At 41.0% G+C, this 17,275-nt stretch overlaps 1 protein-coding gene across 4 annotated transcripts in view; it reads right to left on the reverse strand.

The window, feature by feature from the left end:
• UNC13B (unc-13 homolog B) overlaps positions 1-17,275 on the reverse strand; it is a 1,232,326-nt gene that overhangs the window by 457,159 nt on the left and 757,892 nt on the right. For all 4 annotated transcript variants that reach the window (XM_029581856.1, XM_029581857.1, XM_029581864.1 and 1 more), the window contains 2 exons: positions 3,690-3,917; positions 983-1,124 (listed from right to left, as the gene is read on the reverse strand). In XM_029581856.1, the coding sequence (XP_029437716.1) occupies positions 983-1,124; positions 3,690-3,917 (370 nt within the window). The remainder of the gene's footprint in view (positions 1-982; positions 1,125-3,689; positions 3,918-17,275) is intronic.

Raw genomic sequence — 17,275 nt, forward strand, 5'->3', positions numbered from 1 at the left:
TTTCAAGTTAATTAATTCTTCTGGGTCAGTAAACAGAGGTAGCACAATAATTGGAAGACTTATGATTTCCTGAAAAAGGTCTAATTTAAGGTCTAACTTGAACCCTCACTTATTGAGGCTAGCAATGGAAGGAGGTGTGTATTATGTTCATCTGTCTCTCTGTCATAAGCTGAAAGCACAGCAGTCTTCTTAGAGACCACAATGACCTCCCTGAAAATGAAATCTCTGAAAGAGGTGAGAACTTTCATAAATAGCAATAATAAAATCTTGAATCTATCATTTTCTAATACAGCAGTTTGATCTTATAGCTTCTGACCTAGGGTTCATGTTTTGCTAGACCTGAAACAAAATTAAATGAATAAACTGCAAGAAAATAAAAAATATGTACAAGAAGTACAAGAAAGGAAAATGTAATAGGCTAGTTGAGCAGAACAAAATCAGATCCATTTTATTTGTGAGAACTCATAACACACATTTCTAAAGTGCAGATCTAGTACCTTGAGTACCTGAATGTAATCTGGAATATTAAAATAAATAGTGATATCTTATAAAAAACAGATCTGCCAAATTTCTAGACTCAGCAAGTGCATGCTTTATATAGTTACAGATAGTCCAGATGAGACAAGTTCTACCATAGAAGTGTGAATCTCCACTCACTGTACATTTTGGTTCTCATGGTCTAATATCTCTAATTTCCTGTCCCTATGGTCTCTCCTTTCCTTGCCTCCAGATCTTTTCATGATCTATCCCGTAGCTCTGCAACTCTTACAATACACCCTGCCTTTCATTCTGTCTTTCAAAGTTTGCCAATTCAGGACTGCACCATAAAAAGTAAACAGTAAAGAGATAGTAAAAAAGGAAGATAAACTAGTATACTGATATTGCCACTGCAAAAATACAGGTTACCAGTATATACATACAGTATTAGAGACAGATGATACACTGTAAACACAGAACAAGAGACACACTGTCTTACACTTACAAGTGAAATTTCTCCTCCCAGACAGGGTTTAGATTACCATAGATAGTTTTTGTTCTTCTCTTTGTTTTGCCAACTTGAACAGTTACATATGGATCACTGGATCCAGTTTTGTCCTTTGCCTGTAAGCCCTGAGCACAAACCACTATAAAAAAAAAAAACACACACAACAGAAAGATAATAGTAATTAAAAGGTTTCAACACTATGTAGAAATGATTTAACAAAATCAGAGTTATTACACACCAACATTTTTATAATAATTACAGCTGATCTAAACTGAGCTGCTGTGTGACATGCTAATGCTAGCAGTAGGTGACATTTATTTACAAAACCTTCTATAGCCCCTCACTAAGCCAAAGACATGTCAGAAGTGGTTTACAGAAATGTATCAAAAATATGTTACATAAAATATAATAGTAAAATAGACATCACATAACAAATATCCTGCTGCATACAATCACTCCTCCAGAGACATTCCATTAGATAGCAGATGGAAATGCTATATATAAATCATCTCCAAAATAGCACTGTCCAGTCAAGTAAGACTGATAACCAGTCAAATCATCATCCTTACAATATCATACTCAACCAATAAAATCATCTCCCACACTATTCCCCTTAATTTACCAGGGTGAAAAACAATCACAATGAAATGCAATCACCTACTTCCCACCCATGATCATCATCCACCAGACCCATATTATCCTCACTGACCTAACTATAAATGAGAAACTACTCTCCAGTTTCAACATACACACCAGTCATAAAAACTTTGTCAATGTCTGCTTCAAGATAGTTTCAGTCAAAGAAGAAAATGAAACACCTTTGGCCCTAGCTGAATTAAAGCTTCAGATCACTGCAATTAAATTTCTATTGAGAAAACTCATTTAAGGAAAATGAGAAGTTATTATAGTTAGAGCAAACTCCTTTGGGCAGATTTATCAAATGTTTGCTCTGTCAGCCTGCATATTTCAGTTTTGATCCACTGCAAAACTTGCTTTAGGTTCACCACTGAAATATCCCAAAATTGTTAATGGGAAAAACTGGAACAATTTTTACACTAGAGCAAACTGTAAAAATTGTAATAAATCTGTCCCACAGAATGTTAAAGGATTCAAGGTCTATGGGTTTGGTTTGTTAAAGCGATAAACTAGAAAGCATTTTCAGCCTGGCTACCAGCTTCCTCTCAGTGATCACTTCCATTTGCTGAAGCTGCAAATTATTTCTGTCACATGTCAGAAGCCCCTTCTAGTTACTTTCATGGCAAAGAAAGTGAACTGCAAAGCGAGGGCTGCCACATAAATAAGCATAACATATCATAAAGGGAAGGAGGTTTGTTTCTTTCTAATATATCTTTTCTACTCATAGAAATGATGGCAGAAAAGGACTGATGGTCCATCCAGTCTGCCCAGGAAGCTTCCCAAGGTAGTATCTGCTGCGTTGTGCAGGTTACCCCCATGTATCAGTCAGTTTTGCTTCATGCTCTTTGCTTAAGGCCGTTGAATCAGTCCTGTCTTTTTTCTTAATATCTGAGCAAGAGTACTCCAGAATGTAAAAAGGTCATGGCTCGTGTTTGTTGTCCCTGAATCCAAATTTCTCTTTCCTTTCAGCCCCCACCCTCCTGCTTTGAAGCAGAGAGCAATGTTGCAACTGCATCAAAAGCATCAAGGCTCATTGGCTAAGGGTAGGAAACAGAGCAGTTGCTAGCTTTTTTGGGCGTAGATACGAATATCTGGCCCATAAAGGGTAACGGCTGACACTGTAAGGTTTCATGGGTGACTCATGGTTCTTTCCCCTTCCTTTTCCTCTGTAGTCTAGTACCATGGCCAAGGAGGAATGAAGCTTTCAAGCCCACCTACTGCTCTTCTGATTACAGTCTGCATATGTTGCCAGTAAAAATGATTTCATATTCTTTATTTTCTGGGTCTGCATCTATCTGTTATCCTGATCTCAATCTCTCATATTTCCCTGCCCTGAAATTTTGTGTTTGGTATTCTTCTACTTTCTCTGTTGCCTTTTGTTTCTCAGATCTAATATTCTATTCCTTTCATACTGACTGTAAAACATAGAAATATGATGGCAGACAAAAGACCTGTAAGGCCTCTGTAGTCTGCCCATCCACACCAATTGCTCGGGTCTAGAAGCCCTTTAACTCCTTCAGATAGCTCCCTGTGCTTTTCCCATGCTTTCTAGAATTCAGATACTGTTTTTGTCTCCATCACCTCCACAGGGAGGTTATTCCACCACCCTCTTGTAAATAAATATTTCCTTAGATTACTCCTGAGTCTACCCCCCTTTCACCACGATTCTAGAGTCTCCTTTTCTGCCTTGACCTTGGAGGTAATTAAATGTCTTTGTATCTCATCTCCCCATCCTTCCTTTCCTTAGGGTGTACAGGTTTAGATCTTTAAGTCTGTCCCATAGAAAAGTGTTTCCCTACGATCTACTGAAGACATATCTAACCAGTCAGGTTTTCAAGATATCCATAATGAATAGGCATGAGATAGCTCTGCATAATTTGAAGACCCAGAATATGCAAATCTATCTCATACATATTCATTGTGGTAATTCTGAAAACCTGACTAGATGAGTGTGCCTCCAGAAGAAGGTTGGGAAACAGTGTGAAGACCACTGACCATTTTAGTACTTGGGAGTGTATAAAATACATTTATAGTTCACTACATTGCTATATGCCAAAATTTTATTTACCAGTGCTGGTGATCTTGGCTGACCATTTGGAAGTACCATCTAGCACGCTTTGTTTTACTGTCTTCATTTGCTGAGCATGTGCCACTTTGCCCACAGTAAAAACATCTCGTATAAGTTCAAAGATCTCTGGCTTGTTTCTCTCCCGAATTTTCATACGGTCCTTCATGGCCATGATAATGTTTTGGGTTCGATCCTCTGCCCCATGTTTGGAGCTTTTCTCTGCTGCTCCTGAATTGGAAAATTAGAGCACAATTAAGAAAATACAATGATTCATGACATCTTTCGTCAAGGATTAGAAAACCCTAACAAACCTGATAAATAGTTAGACTAGGCACTTTTCTTATACCAGCTGTGAGATATGGTTGTACTCATAAGTTTACATACTCCTGACAGAATTTTTAAGATGTGTAGAAAACATGAGTGATCAGACAAACAAGTCTGCTATTTTTAATGTGTTTCAAATGAAAACTATTATGCATCGTACAATAGCACAATCATTAAACAAACCATAGGAATAAGGGAATAATAAAATGGTCCTGTTCAAAAGTTTGCATTCCCTTGAATATTTGGGCTGATAATATACACTCAAGTTGACACACACAGGTTGAGATAGCAATGAAGGGTAGGAATCCACACCTGATTGTAATTAGTGTCTGTGTACAAATAGTCGAGTTTCTTAACTCTTGAAAAACCCTTGTGCATTTCATCCAGGGCTGCATGGACTTTGGTGGTTACTGAAACATAGGGAAAGCAAAAGAACTGTCAAAGGATGTGCAAGCAAAAGTAGTTCAACTTTATAATCAGGAAAAGGATATAAAAAGATATCCAAAAATTTGAAAATGCCAATCAGCACTGTTCAAACTCTGATCAAGAAGTGTAAAATTATAGGTTCTGTTAATACCAAGGAAGACCAAAAAAGATTTCAGACACAACTGCCAGGAAAATTTGTCAGGATGCAAAGAAAAATCCACAAGTCACTTCTACTTACATACAGGCTTCTTTGAAACAAAATGGTGTGGGTGTTTCAGCATGCACAATAAGTAGATACTTCAACAAAAATGGGCTGCATGGTAGAGTTCCCAGAAAAAGCCATTGCTGCACCAACACCACAAAATAGCCCACTTACAATATGCCAAACAGCACATAGAGAAGCCTCAAAACTTCTGAAACACAATAATTTGGAGAGATAAGACTAAAACTGAACTTTATGGTCACAACCATAAACGCTATGAGGAGAAGCACAACATCCCTATTGTGAAGCATGAAGGTGAATCTCTGCTGTTTTGGGGTATGTGACCTACAGCAGCACAGGGAATTTAGTCAAAATTGATGGCAGGATGAATGCAGCATCTTTGCATTCATCAGTCAGGAAACCATGCATAGGACATACTTGGTCTTTCCAAAATGACAATGATCTGAAACATAAGGCCAGGACGACCCCTTCAGTAGCTGCAGAAGAAGAAAGTGAAGGTTCTGGAGTGGCCATCATAATCTCCTAACCTCAACATCATTGAGCCACTTTGGGAAGAACTCAAACATGCAGTTCATGCTAGACAATCACAGGATCTGGAGGCTTTTCATCAAGAGTAATGGGCAGCTTTACCACTGAGAAAATGAAGGTCCTCATTCACAACTATCACAAAAGACTGCAAGCCGTCATTGATGCAAAGGGGACAATACACAATATATTAAGAACTAAGAGTATGCAAACTTTTGAACAGGACCATTTTATTATTTCCCTTATTGCTATGGTTTGTTTAATGATTGTGCTATTCTGTGATGCATAATAGTTTAATTTGAAACATTAAAAGTAACAGATGTATTTTGTCTGATCATGCATAGCATTTTCTCACATATAACATTTTCTTAAAATGCTACACATCTTACACATTCTGCCAGGGGTATGTAAACTTATGAGGGCAAGCGTAACATTCAGCACTAGTTCCTAGTCACTTTCTGCATATTATGCAAACAGTAAACATTCCTGCTGCTATTTCTTTGCTGTCTCATGTTTATCATGTTGTACCCACTACAAATACTACTTCATCTGGAAAAGGAATAAAGGTGTACAACTTCCAAAAGCAGAACACTGTAAAAAAAAAAATCAATGAGGTGGATATTCAAAAGCCATTGGGGCCGCTTGGCAATAGTGATCATAATATGATCAAATTTGATTTAATGACTGGAAAAGGAACAGTGTGCAAATCCAAGGCTCTCGTGCTAAACTTTCAAAAGGGAAACTTTGATAAAATGAGAAAAATTGTTAGAAAAAAACTGAAAGGAGCAGCTACAAAAGTAAAAAATGTCCAAGAGGCGTGGTCATTGTTAAAAAATACCATTCTTGAAGCACAGTCCAGATGTATTCCACACATTAAGAAAGGTGGAAAGAAGGCAAAACGATTACCGGCATGGTTAAAAGGGGAGGTGAAAGAAGCTATTTTAGCCAAAAGATCTTCATTCAAAAATTGGAAGAAGGATCCAACAGAAGAAAATAGGAACATATAGAAAGACATGGTTTAATGGAACAACGTCAGCATGGCTTTACCCAGGGCAAGTCTTGCCTCACAAATCTGCTTCACTTTTTTGAAGGAGTTAATAAACATGTGGATAAAGGTGAACCGGTAGATATAGTATACTTGGATTTTCAGAAGGCGTTTGACAAAGTTCCTCATGAGAGGCTTCTAGGAAAAGTAAAAAGTCATGGGATAGGTGGCGATGTCCTTTCGTGGATTGCAAACTGGCTAAAAGACAGGAAACAGAGAGTAGGATTAAATGGGCAATTTTCTCAGTGGAAGGGAGTGGACAGTGGAGTGCCTCAGGGATCTGTATTGGGACCCTTACTGTTCAATATATTTATAAATGATCTGGAAAGAAATACGACGAGTGAGATAATCAAATTTGCAGATGACACAAAATTGTTCAGAGTAGTTAAATCACAAGCAGATTGTGATAAATTGCAGGAAGACCTTGTGAGACTGGAAAATTGGGCATCCAAATGGCAGATGAAATTTAATGTGGATAAGTGCAAGGTGATGCATATAGGGAAAAATAACCCATGCTATAATTACACGATGTTGGGTTCCATATTAGGTGCTACAACCCAAGAAAGAGATCTAGGTGTCATAGTGGATAACACATTGAAATCGTCGGTTCAGTGTGCTGCGGCAGTCAAAAAAGCAAACAGAATGTTGGGAATTATTAGAAAAGGAATGATGAATAAAACGGAAAATGTCATAATGCCTCTGTATCGCTCCATGGTGAGACCGCACCTTGAATATTGTGTACAATTCTGGTCGCCGCATCTCAAAAAAGATATAATTGCGATGGAGAAGGTACAGAGAAGGGCTACCAAAATGATAAGGGGAATGGAACAACTCCCCTATGAGGGAAGACTAAAGAGGTTAGGACTTTTCAGCTTGGAGAAGAGACGACTGAGGGGGGATATGATAGAGGTGTTTAAAATCATGAGAGGTCTAGAATGGGTAGATGTGAATCGGTTATTTACTCTTTCGGATAGTAGAAAGACTAGGGGACACTCCATGAATTTAGCATGGGGCACATTTAAAACTAATCGGAGAAAGTTCTTTTTTACTCAACGCACAATTAAACTCTGGAATTTGTTGCCAGAGAATGTGGTTCGTGCAGTTAGTATAGCTGTGTTTAAAAAAGGATTGGATAAGTTCTTGGAGGAGAAGTCCATTACCTGCTATTAAGTTCACTTAGAGAATAGCCACTGCCATTAGCAATGGTTACATGGAATAGACTTAGTTTTTGGGTACTTGCCAGGTTCTTATGGCCTGGATTGGCCACTGTTGGAAACAGGATGCTGGGCTTGATGGACCCTTGGTCTGACCCAGTATGGCATTTTCTTATGTTCTTATGTTCTTATGTTGTCCATCTAAATGGCAAAACCAGCATATTTAGAGACTCACCTGGCTAGAATTTAGCCAGATAAGTTGGAGGTATTCCAGGGGTAGGCAGATGGGGTTTTGGGGACAAATGGAGTTAGCTGCATAAGTTAACCAACTAACTCTAATATTTATCTGGGTAACTAGCCGAGCTGCTCAGGGGCTTAATATTGCCCCCAGTATTTTCAAGTTCATAAGCATTATTTATGGTTAATATTTTCATTACCTAATAAGTAACATGCTGATTCAGCTGTAGTCTCTAATATGAATTATCACCTTAAAATCTTTATAATGGCTATGTGCTTAAATGGCGATTCTGAAATTAATCTGGTTTCAATGTGTGTTAAAGCATGCATGTAATCTGGTATTCTGCTATCCTGCACAAGTTATACCCTGCTTGGAATGGATTTAGCTTTGTGTGAGGTAATTTGTGCTTGTACTTGGAAAATTCCCCAAAGATTTCAAAATGAACTTAGGCACAAAAATAAGTTTTGAAAATTCTCAGTAAAGTCTGCAGGCCATTATAAAATTACCTCTTAAGGAATAATGAGGACAATTTTCAGAAGTCATTTATACAGGTAAAGGACTTTTTGACAACTGCCCACTCTGACAACGTGTGCACTTTTAGCCATAGTAAATGTGTGATCTTTTACTGACATTAGTAGAGGTGTCCTTGGTGCAGGGGATAGGGTGGGGAATGCAACATCACATGTAATTTTGCATTTTCAAAACTATACACATTGTTCTAAAAGGAAAATACACCCACAAAAAAAAAGCAGGTGCAAATCTATGCAGGTACTTTTTCCCTATGCAATTTTTAAAGGGAAAGTGCATATTTATGTTTGCTTTGAGGAATGGTGCAAAGTCCCCACAGATTTTGAAACTATTTTGAAAATTGCCTTAATATATATAATAATTTTTCACTTAATGATCAATTGTTACATCTTTCTGATTACTGATTTTGATGAACCTAATTTTCTTTTCTTGCTCTTATATACATTTATGGAATTATATAATTTGAATCTTTCGGTCCCTTTGTTCTACATATACAGTGCCTTATAAATGTCTTCACATCCTAATATATTTTTCACATTCTGTCTAAAAAATACGAATCAAAATGCATTAGAGTAGGTGTTTGTTTCACTGATCTATACAACATATGTTACACTTTCATTGTGAAAGAACAATTATGGAAATATTTCAAAGGTAATTAAAAATAAAAAGCTCAAAATCTTGACTGAATCAGTACTTGGCGGAAACCCCTTTTCCAGCAATAACAGGCATGATTTGTTTAGGATAAGCATTTAACAATTTTGCAGTTTTTGCCCATTCTTTTTGGCAGAATAGCTCAAGCTCTTTCAAGTTGGCTGACTGTCTGTAGACTGTTCTGTTCGGAGTTAACAGTCTGCTTAGGAGTTAGCAATCTGTTCTGAAACCGCTATCTGATGGGAGGAGCAATCAGATAGGAGTTAGCATTCTGTAGTATATAGGAGAGTTTTGGGTGGAGCCTTGGACCAGTGGCAGATGACCACACCCCTCAGGGAAGACCCCGAGAGGGAACACTGGTCAGGCTCAGAGTATGGAGACAGACACACACTAGTTCTTTTATTAGACAGTATATTGAACCACCAAAGGTGGCAGTAGTGAGCTGGAATGCCCGGCTGGGCTGTAGTCCCTCAGAAGCTGGAACAGCAATCCCTGGATGCTGAGCTGTAGAGAAACTGAAATATAGTGAGTAGGCAGGGTAAGCAGAGTTCATGTACCGAACCAGATGGTAAGACACACAATGTCTCATAGAAGCCCAGGAGCTGGAAAGTATAGGCCCTCGAGGAGCAAGTACCTGGTTCCAGGGAAAGCTCTGAGCAAGCAATGGTAACTCACAGATGTAGTAGCTAGTGTTGACTTCTAGGCAGAAGTGAATTCGAAGAAGTCCGGGAACAAGGGCCCTCGAGGTGCGAGTACCAGTTCCAGACTGCAATCTACAAAGTAAGAGAGAGAGCGAGGCCCCCGAGGAGCGGGTAATCCTGGTTAGTCCGAGGAGGCAGAGTAGCGTAGATAGAACGAATCCTTATACTTGCTAACTCGATCTGTTATCAAATTCTAAGACCTTAAATATCTATCGCGGGTGACATCATCTTCGGGGGACACCCCCGAGGTTCGCGCCATCGCCAGTACTTCAGTCCGGGCTGCGCCGCGCGCCCCTAGGCCTCCTGGAAACATGGCGGTCAGCAGCGTGGAGCCAGTCCGGGGACGCCGGAGGAACTCGGCAGAGAAACGCCGCTGCAGCCAATCTTCCCATGGGTGAAGAGGGAGGCGCCAAAGAGGTGAGGAGGGCGGAGAGAGGGAGTCGGGAACCGACGGACACAACAGTAACTGATATTAAAAATAATACTGTCCAAGAAGGAAACTTGAGATCATGGATGCTAAGAGCTCAAAGTTAGGTTTCATTAGTTAAGAACTACTATATTTAGATCCCATAGAGTAGGTGGTTCTCTTATGGGTGAATGAAGATGGTAAAGGCCTTTAATGAATTTTGTATTATTGCATGTTGAGAAATTGGAAGACCTTTTAAATGATGATGATGATTTGCTGCAATAGCACTCAAGTGTATTCTGACAATTATTCTTCAATATTAGTCTTGACATAGTGAGAAGATATTGTAATCAGGCAAAAATTGAGCAATTGAATGGATTTCTCCTTTTGTAATGGCACCATATAGAAAATTGTTTCCATTTAAAATTGTAAGAATGTCTGGTGGAAAGCTGTCTTGCTGCAAGAATCACTTAACATCAGATGGTAGGTGCATAATTTGAACTAGCTTGTTTACAACATCCAAGCAATGAGTGCCAGGGACAGAAGAATGGGGTAAATAAGTGTTCTGTCATACTTAGTTAAGAGATTTGGGAATATCTGCAATGTTCTGGTTGAGAAATGCTAGGAGTTGAAGCCATGGAAACAATTAGTTTTGGTTAGGAGGAGGCTATTAGAATTATGGTCCCTTTGTCTCTTTGAAATTTGAAGATCATCTGGGATATGAATAGTACTGGTGAAAATGAATACATTAGACCTTGATTCCATAGAATATAAAACGCATCTGATGAGAGAGAGTTGGATGCCGTCTTTTCGAACAATGGAGAGGTTTGTAGTTGAATGGAGCAGCAAAGAGGTCCACTTGCATAGTTTCTCAGAATTGAAAGAGAAACTGCACTGTGCTTGGGTGGAGTGATAATTCATGGGGTTGTAGATGAAGACTCAAGGAGTCCACTAAGATATTGCCTTTACCTAGGAAGTGAATAGCATTGAGGACATTTTTTCTTGAAATTGCTCAATTCCATATTTTTCATGCTTCCTTGCAAAGGTTGAAGATCCTGTCCCTCCCTGTTTATGTAATATGTTGTTACATGATTGACCATTTCAGCTTAAACTACTGTTCTCTTCAGCCATTTCAGTTTAAACATCTGTTCTCTTCAGCAGGGATGGGCAAACTTTTTTGTGCTGTGGCCACATTACAAGTTATCAAGCGCAACAAGGGGGGGGGGGGGGGCGGCCCTCTTTGAGGTCCTCGACACAACAATCAAATCCTCAGCACTTGCTGCAGGCATTTCGGTATCTAGCAGGCTTAAGCCCTATCACTTTTAGCACCCGAGGAGCCCCTTCAATCATGGATCCCAGCCTCTACCAAAATCAGAATAACCTTCAACCCAACAGACCCTCATCAAATAAAAATAAAGAGGTCATAAAATATGAATAGTAAGTTGCAGACAAAAAACTGGACTGGAAACTACTAAAAGCCAGACTCATATGCAGCGCAATAATACAAAAATAGAAATATCACCATTCCTCAAAAACAAAATCAAGAAATATAAATGAATCCTAACAGTGAGAAAACCATATTAATAAATATTTAAAAACAGATGACAAAAGGAACACCACCTAATAATTAAGAAGAAAAAGGATTAACATTTTTTAAACATTTCCCCAAAATCAATCAAATATTTCAAAATAGACATATCAGACACCCAATAATTAAATCTAGTAAGGATAAATACACCCCTCCCCCTTTACCATACCTGGAAACTTTTCATTTCCATTCACCTTGAGATTGTAAAGGATTAGCAGGATGAAGGAAAAGGAGTACCCACAAACTTCCTTTCTCTCTCTTATATACACATGTTTATTCTCACACACATTCATTCAACCTTCTACCCTCTCTTCTTCTCACTCCCCTCTTTTACTTCCTCCCTCCCTTTTCCCTCCCCTCTCACTCACTTTCAGTCATTTACCCCTCCCCTCTCAGCCACTCAACCCCTCACCCTCTTCCCTCCCCCTTAATCCCCTTACCTTTACTCTGTCACTCAGCCCCTCACTTCCACTCACCCTTTCCTTTGCTTCATTCTCAGCCTTCTGTCACTCACCCCTCATTCACTCCATTTTCCTCCTCCATTTCCCGCTCTCCCCTCTCAGTCACACTCACTCTTACTCTCATTCACTCCACTCTGTCACTCCCACTCCTTCCCTCTCACTTACCCTTTTCTCTTTTTCATTCTCCCCCCTTCCTATTCAGCCACTGGCCCCTCCCTCCCACTCATTCCCTTCCTTGACACTCACTGCCTCCCTCTCATTCACTCTCTCCTTCCCACTCATTCATGTTCCTTCCATTTCAGTCACTTATCCCTTTCCCTTCCTTTCCTGTCACTTAACACCTCTTCCTTCTCTGTCCCATCTCTTGTTCCTCATATTATTGACCACTTCTCACAGCAGCACAGGAACTCTCCTTGCTGGCAGGGGCTGGAAATCCCAACATGCTGATGCATGGGGCTTCTCCTTGCTGACAGGGGATGGGAACCCCGCAAGCGCGCCGTCGCATGTGGCATCTCCTCACTGTCGGGGAATGGGAACTCTTGTCAATGCATCATTAAACCTCACTACTGCAAATCTGGAAATGTTGACTCCTTCCATTGCACTAATGCTCTCACCTACCTGTTCAAGTATCCAACATTATCAAAGGTGACAACTTTGCCTTTGATGATGTCGTCAGACACTTGGACAGGCAAGTTGGAGCATTGATGGGCCGCACATAATGCAGAGTATCCAAGTAATAGTCAGACTGGAATAAAAATCTTGAAGGGTCAGATTGGGCCCATGGGCTATAGCTTGCCCACCACTGCTCTACAGTTAAAATGTTAAAAGAGCTTTGAAAAGAGCTCTTTGTGCCAGACAGGTTGATGGTGACTTTAAAACAAGTGCATGAGCACCCATACATAGGGGCGTGTGAGCGTACATACAATGGAATTTTAACTCATGTGTGGAATTGCATTTAAAATGTTTACCATACATAAATATGCCCCTAATTTCAAGCTGCTACTTGAGCAAACATACTTCTCGTACCTTTCTTAGGACTTTGTCAGCTTTAACATATGCAGTTAAGCGGATTTTAAAACATGCTTGCACTAAGTACATTCCCAGTTTTACCAATTAGTCCATCAGTTTGCCCAGTCTATCTTGAGGTCATCCAGATCCCTCTAGTTCTTCAGCCTGCATTCTCCCCATTCACCCAGAAACTTCATCCTAAAATGCGATTTCTGCAGATTTATACCTCATCAGGAGCAGCAGTCAGTATACGCGACTAACAAGCCGCTCTATGCTGCAGCCTCCAGTTTTAAAATATGGATTTGTGTGTGTAAATGTTGGCCCTGACCCAGAATGCCCATGCCCCGTCCCTTTTCTCACCCTTTTTTTTTTAACTCACGAACATACATGCATAATTAGCAGTTTCAAAAATCCGCATTCCTCAGGCACGGCCCACATACTCATGAGCAATGCTTTTAAAATTTGGGATGCTCCAAGTTCCTTGAGAGCAAACATGTTGAGATGCACTCCTCAGTCTTGACTGGAAGCATCTGTAGTCAATAGCTGCTGAATTTGCTGAGGATGAAAATTGGTAGTGTGGGCCTACCAATTTAATAAATAAATAAGGATTTTGAATGGAAGAATTCTGTGACACATTCAATTTGAATGCAAGTTCCATCTGAGTTTTAACTATCATTGAACTGGTCTCATTTGCAGATGTGCAAATGGGGTCACATGACCCATCGCTGCCACATAGTCCAACATTTCCATGAAGGATCTGGCTGAAACTGAAGTTCAACTGCACAGGGAGTGAACTATGTAAGTTAGTGTGCACACTCTGAAATGGACAAAAACTGTTTTTCCTTCATGGTGTCTAAATATGTTCCTATGAATTCCAGTTGTCATGTTGGAGTGAGATTGGATTTTTGGAAATTGATAACAACGCCCAAAGACAAGAATGTGTGAAGAATGTAGAAGCTGACAGGTTGGTTTGCTGACAAGATCTGCTCAATATTAGCTAGTCTAAGTATGGAAAAACCAAAACATTGTTTTTCCTGACACAGGCTACCACCACTATCAGGCATTTCATGAAAATTCTTGGGGCTGCCGCTACAGCAAAGGGGAATACACAGTACTGATGTTTCTGCACTACTATGAAACAAAGATACATCCTGTAGGACCCGACGGACCCGCGAACGATCAAGAGACCACGGACAGGGGTGGGAGCCAGGGCCTGCTCAGCCGGCGCTAAGAGCCCATCGAGGTAAGGCCTACAAATAATTCCGCTTACCTTCGACGTCTCCCCCACCGGCTACGAGGCAGTCCGCTCCGGTCCACTCCTCCGGGGCACTTGCCCCGCGCCACCTTGGAACAGCATCCAATCAGGGGCAGGGAGCTCCAGAACGAATCAGGAGGCGACTCCGGGGGCTTTAAACCCCAGCACCTCCTCCAGGCCCACTACTTCAACCCACTTATCCCTTCTATATAAAGATGCACACCTTCCCCATCCCCATTATCAGTAACCACTTCAGAAACCGCACTAAACCCAACACCTTTCTCACCATCCAACAGAAGAGGCTGATTCCCATTATGACATCTCCACTCACGCAACTACTCAGCCTCTCTCTTTTTTCACTAACCCTGTTCAATGCTCAATCTCTCACGAAAAATACCCACATCATCAACGATTACCTACTGGATGTCAAACCTGACATATGCGCAATCACGGAAACGTGGCTGAAACCTACTGACACAGCTTTAACCAACCAACTTCCCATTCATCTATACAATCTATTCTCAATCCCTAGACTTAAAAAAAGGGGCGGCAGCCTACTTCTAGCTGCCAAGAAAGATCTAAAATTAGCCCTCCAGCTTTCAAATTCAGCATCTAAACTTGAATTCTCCAACTTCAAATCCAAACACCTTCAAATATGTCTAATCTACGCCCCCCCCCCCCCCCCCGGGGCTCCTAGATTCAGACCCTTCTCCTCTTGTTGAATGCATCGCAAAACATATCAACACCGAAGCCCCAGCCATAATCCTGGGTGACTTCAACTTACACGTCGACGCTATTCCTCAATCCCCCAACTGTGAAACACTACTCTCCACTCTTAGTTACATGGGCTTCAAACAAATCATCAATAGTCCCACTCACAAAGCAGGACACACCCTGGACTTAATCTTCTTAAATGAAGGCCTCACCATCGCCTCCAAGCCTATATGCTTACCTGTCCCTTGGTCCGACCACTGGATGATCACTACAGTCCTTGAGACCACCGATCCCCCATCCCATTCTTTCCCAAAAACCACAGTCCAACGCAGGAAACCCTGTACCATGGACAACCTCAGTTTCCACCTCTCCAAAGAACTAGCCCAGCTCGATCTCTCAGATGCAGCTGCAGCCACTTCTTGGTTCAACATTACTAATAAAGTAGCAGAGCAAACCTGCCTCATAACTACGAAAGTACTACACCGCAACCCTGATAACAGGAAACCCTGGTTCACACCAGAATTGAAGACCCTCAAACAGGAACTAAGAAGCAAAGAACACAGATGGCGAAAAAACCCTTCCACAACGACTCTGGCTGCCTATAAATCACTCATGCATCGCTACAGGAACACTATTCTCAGAACAAAGAGAGATTTCTTCACCCAAAAAATCCATCACTTCATCTTTGACTCCAAAGCCCTATTCTCATACGTCTCGGCTCTCACCAAACCGTCTCCACCAACTATCCCTGATGACCAAGCACTAAGCAAAGCTGCAGAACTTGCTACTTACTTCAGGGAAAAAAATCACCAACCTGATAACCCCGCTTATCTCAAGCGATCGCCAGCCCCCCTCCTTTCTCACCACTACAATCCACCGTGAATGAATATTCGAAACCTTTGAGCCTACGTCATATCTCTGGAGATAGAAATCATTCTCAAGAAGCTCAAACCATCCTCTCACCCATCAGACCCGATACCGGCAAGTCTACTCATCTCCATCCCTAAAATCATTGCTAAGCCCATTGCCGAAATCATAAATTGCTCCCTATCACAAGGTCTAGTACCAGACTCTCTAAAGATTGCCATTCTCAAACCCCTATTAAAAAACCCAAACTTGTTGGCAGCCGATCCTGCAAACTTCCGCCCTATAGCCAACTTACCGTTAATCTCGCTAACAGATACCATCCTCCTGAACCTAGAAAATAGACAACAGTTTCTTCTTGCTCTTTTAGATCTATCGGCGGCCTTTGTCACAGTGAACCACTCAATACTCCTAGATTGTCTAGCAGAAATAAGCATCACTGGAGCTGCACTCAGCTGGTTTAAATCATTCCTAAGCAACAGGTCAGAATTAACAACAAAGAATCACACCCGGTCAGCTCCACCCTGGGAGTCCCTCAAGGATCATCTCTCTCCCCAACTCTTTTCAACATCTACCTCCTCTCACTCTGTAACTTACTTGCAAATCTAAAGCTAACTCACTACATCTATGCCGACGACGTTCAAATACTCATCCCGATCATGGAGTCCCTCCCGAAGACCCTCAACTTCTGGAACAGCTGCCTTCAGTCAATCAACCACCTTCTCTCCAGCCTCAACCTAGTACTAAACACCAACAAGATGGAGATCCTCATCATCTCCCAGGACGACAGCTACGGGCTAACCAACATTCTACCAACATCTCAATTAAGTTTCTCCCACCAAGCGAGAGACCTGGGTGTCATCCTGGACAACCACCTAAACCTTAAAAAATTTGTCAACAATACCACAAAGGAATGTTTCTTTAAATTACAAGTCCTAAAAAAGTTGAGACCCCTTCTCCACTTTCAGGATTACCGCATGATACTCCAATCCATTATCTTTTCAAAAATCTATTATTGCAACTCCCTTCTCGGACTCCCAGCCAGCTACATCAGACCCCTGCAGATGGTACAGAACTTGGCCGCTCGGATTCTGACCAACACTAACAAAAGAGATCACATTACCCCTATCCTTTGGAACCGTCATTGGCTACCATCAAATTCAGAATTCTTTACAAAGTCCTAACGATAATCCACAAAGCCTTTCACAATCTTTCTCCACTCGATCTTAGTATCCCTCTTCGGCCCCACTCTTCCTCCAGACTTGTTAGAAGTGTCCACAAAGGCACGCTATATGCCCCCCCAGCCAAGACCTCTTTAAGGAAACACGCTCTATCAACAGCTGGTCCCCCACAATGGAATGCTCTCCCCCCGGACTTCCGTCAAGAACCTTGCCCACTGACCTTCAAAAAAAAACTCAAAACATGGCTATTCAGTCAAGCTTTTCCCTACTCTGATGATCATTACTCCAAATAAA

Source organism: Rhinatrema bivittatum, chromosome 1, assembly GCF_901001135.1.
Source record: "Rhinatrema bivittatum chromosome 1, aRhiBiv1.1, whole genome shotgun sequence".
NCBI lineage: Eukaryota > Metazoa > Chordata > Amphibia > Gymnophiona > Rhinatrematidae > Rhinatrema > Rhinatrema bivittatum.